This window comes from Euphorbia lathyris, chromosome 2 (assembly GCF_963576675.1).
Source record: "Euphorbia lathyris chromosome 2, ddEupLath1.1, whole genome shotgun sequence".
NCBI lineage: Eukaryota > Viridiplantae > Streptophyta > Magnoliopsida > Malpighiales > Euphorbiaceae > Euphorbia > Euphorbia lathyris.
The window spans coordinates 370,874-375,529 of record NC_088911.1 but is presented as its reverse complement, the minus strand read 5'-3'; the positions used below and the strand labels follow the sequence as shown (position 1 = coordinate 375,529).

General features: G+C 35.8%; 1 protein-coding gene across 1 annotated transcript; it reads right to left on the bottom strand.

Moving 5' to 3' along the window:
- Positions 1-2,198: 2,198 nt before the first annotated feature.
- On the bottom strand, positions 2,199-3,235 carry LOC136220267 (protein FLX-like 3). Its single transcript, XM_066008072.1, has 4 exons — positions 2,789-3,235; positions 2,517-2,652; positions 2,347-2,411; positions 2,199-2,285 (listed from the first exon to the last, which is right to left on the bottom strand). The coding sequence occupies exons 1-4, from the start codon at positions 3,233-3,235 to the stop codon at positions 2,199-2,201; spliced, it is 735 nt and encodes a 244-aa protein (XP_065864144.1).
- Positions 3,236-4,656: the final 1,421 nt, after the last annotated feature.

The following is a 4,656-nucleotide window of genomic DNA, read 5'->3' as shown; positions in this document are numbered from 1 at the left end:
AGGGCATATATTTAGGGAATTCAGCAGGGCAGAAGGGCAGCAAGGTATATGACTTAGTCTCAAACAGGCTTTGTGTTTTAAGAGATGTGAAATTTTGTGAATCATCTTTTCTTGGGTTCTCCAATACAATCACAGAGAATACACAAACCACAACCTCTCAAACAATGCCTATAACCCCTGCTAATGATCTTGATCCAATTACCATAAACCTAATACCAAACAACCCTACAACAACATCATCTGAGGCATCTTCTTCTAACTCAAACCCGCAACCAACTTCTCCTACCAACAGTATCACAACTCCTTCAAACACTATGCCTAACCCCCAACTTACACCTCCACTTGATACTCGCCCAAAACGAACCACTAAACAACCTGCTTATTTGCAAGATTTTGTTGTTAATACTGCAGCAGACCACTCACTCATGTGTACTGCTCCTCAAACCATGTTTATGACTAACATAGTCAAAACAAAAGAACCAACCAGCTTTACAAAAGCAAGTACCCAACCTGAATGGCAAGAAGCAATGAAAATGGAACTAGATGCCCTTGAGCATAATGAAACCTGGACACTGACTACCCTACCTGATAATAAGGAAACCATAACCAGCAAATGGGTATTTAGAACAACGTACAATGCAGATGGGACGGTGGAGAGACACAAGGCCAGGCTAGTTGCCCGGGGGTACGATCAGAAGTATGACATTGACTATACAGAGAGCTTCTCTCCAGTCACCAAAACAGTGACAGTTAGACTCTTTCTGGCAATAGCAGCGGCAATGCAATGGCCTATACACTAGGTGGACGTGAATAATGCATACTTGCATCACTATGTCGATGAAGATATCTATATGGTGCCTCCTGCAGGTTATACTAAAGCAAAACTAGGTCAGGTATGCAAGCTAAACAAATCACTGTATGGCCTTAAACAGGCAGGGAGACAATGGTACAAGGAGTTTACACACTCTTTATAAAAAATGGGTTTCATAAAGTCTATGAATGATTATTGCCTGTTCACAAGAGAGAAGGAGGGACATTTCATGCCTATTGTCATTTATGTAGATGATATGCTGCTCACAGGTTCATCCTTGCAGCAAATCACTGAGGTAAAAGAATCCCTACATCAAACTTATACTATCAAGGATATGGGAAGTGTAAAATACTTTCTTGGGGTTGAAGTACACAGATCATCAGAGGGTCTTTCTTTGTCTCAACACAAGTACATACATGACCTATTAACAGACACAGGTTACCTGAATGCGAATGAAGTTTCCAGCCCTTTTGCTTCTGGAATACAACTTGACAAACCAGACCCAGATGCAGAAGATTATCCACACCCTGAAATATATAGGGAGGTAATCGGTAAGCTTCTGTACCTGGGATTCACTAGGCCTGACATTGCCTTCATCACCCAACAACTCAGCCAGTTTATGCAGAAACCAGCAAAGATTCATTGGAATGATGTTGTTCATGTGTTGAGGTATCTTAAGGGTACTCGTTTTGTTGGGTTATTTTATTCGAAGAACAATGATTATCAGCTTACAAGTTATTGTGACTCTGATTGGGGAAGTTGCAAAATTACTCGTAAGTCTGTTACAGGTTATTGTGTCATGCTTGTGTCAAGCCTTATTTCATGGAAAGCCAAGAAGTAGTGTACAGTTAATACATCATCAGCAGAGGCTGAATACCGAGCCATGGCAAGAACAGTTTGTGAGCTTAAATGGCTGAGTTATCTATTGCCTGAGTTTAAAGTGCCTGTTATACTCCCAATCCCACTTAACTGTGACAACCAAGCTGCCATTTATATCACAGCAAATCTTGTTTTTCATGAAAAGGTGAAGCACATTGATATTGACTGCCATGTGGTCCGTGAACAAGTTAACAAAGGCTTCATCATTACTCCATATGTCTCAACAGATTTTCAGCTGGCAGATTTACTTACCAAGAACCTCACCAGTTCTCAAATGAGGTTTGCACTGTCCAAGTTGGGATTATTCCTTATGTCACCATCCTCAACTTGAGGGGAGGCTATTGGAGATACAAAAACATACTTTACCTTTCTACCCTTTATCTTTACATGTATAACTGCCAGCTACACAGTTATCTTTCTTACTTTTGTACTGCTACCGTTAGGTAACAGTGTTTTCTTTTCCTTTTCCCTGTAAGGCTATATATAGCCATTACTTTTCTTTAATTGATCATGAGATATAGATCTGATATTCCTCTTTCTCTAAATACGATTTGTTGCTCTTTACATATCCCCACCAAGCAGGACCATGAGCACCCTGTGAAGATAATATAAAATATAAAAAACAGAAGCCAAATTGAAATAATTAGTGATCATACCATGTAAGCCTGATAAAGAGCAGGAAATCCCTCAGGTTTACCATATATCATCCCATAATTTCGGTCTTAAATCATAAAATAAATAGCAGAAATCAATTAACATGCAAACCAATCAAAAGGAACTCACATTTAAAACTAATCTTCTAAACGGAAATTTGTGATAGTTATACCTGCAAGCCAGGGTCGAGCGCCAGTACTCGCAAGTTCTTCCAGTAGCCTTTCAACTTCACGAGCCATGGAAACCATGTTCTTCTCCATTGCTTGTATCTGCTCCACAAACCCAATGTTTGCTTTCTTTTCATAATCCATATATAGCATTTCTGAAACACAAAGTTCAATTTTCAGATTTATTATGATGATTTTTTAAAGTTCTGCTAAAGGTTTGCAATGAATTTTTTTTTGAGCAAAATGTATTAGACTAATATGAATTAAAAAGCAATCTAAACACAAACCTAGCATGCATAAGCTCCTGATGCAGGCCCTCAATCTCACCCTGCAAATGAGGAATCTGTTGATTATCAGCTTGCGATCTTGCAAGATCTTGTTTCAGGGACTGAATTTGGCCGAGCAGCTCTTGCTTCAAACTATTCAATTTTTCAACTTCTGCACGGAGTTGTGCAGCTTCATTCTTCACGCCCTCAATTTCCAGAAGATCCGCCTCTAGTTTCAAGCCTTTCTGAATAAGTTCCCTTTTAGCAGCACCAAGTTGTTGCTGTAGAGCCATCCGATCTTTCTTTAGCCGACGATTATCAGCAACGAGCCTGCGGATTTCAACATGCTGCATTTCTAGTTTATCCTCCAATATTGTAGGGTGAGGAGGCGGACATGGCAAAGGAGGGCCACGCTTGAAAGGTCTCTCAGGTTGGTCATTGCGATTTCTGTCTTCCATTATAGGTTACTCTGAAATGGAAATAAGGATATATTATCTTCAGGTTTTAGTAATCCACTCATTTGGACACAATTATGAAATCATAAGAAGTATTAGAATTTTATACATTTTATTGCTTTATCAATTCCCAAAGAAATGCATATTCCATCCTAATTATTAGGAAAATATATTATATTTATTGTTTTAATATTGCAAATATGGTGATTGGAATAAATTAGGAATTTATAATACATCTAGCTCTATTTGACTATGAATTGTAACCTTCTTACTATTAAAAAAAATTTGTAACCTTCCAAATTTATTCCAATCATCATAATTATAATAACTCTCTATTTGACTATGAATTGTAACTTTCCTAATTTATTCCAATCACCATAGTTACAATATGAAAACAATAAATATAATATATTTCTTTTTTTTTTTGAAACTATAATATATTTTCCTAATACTAATGTTCATAGCTATGTTGTACGAAAAGGGAAATTAAATCTGAAACCAAGAAAAGTTATTTCTAAAAAATTTAGCTAGAAAACCCAAAAGAAACCCAAAAGAAATGAAAATGGAAAGGGAAAAGCTAGTGAAGAAGAGTTCAGTGAAAGACACAGCAACCAAAACAATGAATATAGCAATATATTCCATCCCTTAAGCAAGACACAACAATCAAAACAATGAATACTACTATTGTTCATGCGCCTTGAGCGAGTAAATAAAATTTTTTTACAAAAATTATAAAATTTAATATTTTTTAATTATATGTCATTTGCATATATTGATAATAATTTTTTCATTTTAAAATAATTTAAATTTATAAAAAATTATTTTAAAAATAACTTGTATAATTTTTGGTTCTTGAAAAGAATAGTTAACGACGAATTTAATATATATGTAGTAATTGTATTGAAAGTAATATTTTTTAATAATTAAATTATAAAGTAAAATAATAAGTAGTCAATATTTTATTTTATTAGAAAAACGGAGCATAATTATTCAAGCAACATTTCGCTTCATAAACTTTGTAAATTCCTACATTAAAAAATAATATAGTAATTTCATTATAAATAATATAATTGTTTACTTATTTTTCAAAGTAGTTTACAATAGTCTAAGTGAACTTACATTGTATAAATATTTTTTTTCTCTTTACTATGACAACTCATTGTCGGTGGCGGAGATGCGTATGTTGAGATGGATGTGTGGTCATACAAGAAAGGATCGGGTGAGTAATGAAATAATTAGGACAAAAGTAGAGGTCACATCTATTGAGAATAAAATGAGAGAAAACTGACTAAGGTGGTTTGGCCATGTGAGACGTAGAGCGCTTGATGCGTCGGTTAGGAGAACCGAAGAGTGGCAAAGGGATGTAGTGGTGAGGGGTAGGGGAAGACCTAAGCAAACTTGGAGGAGGGTGATCGAGAGTGATA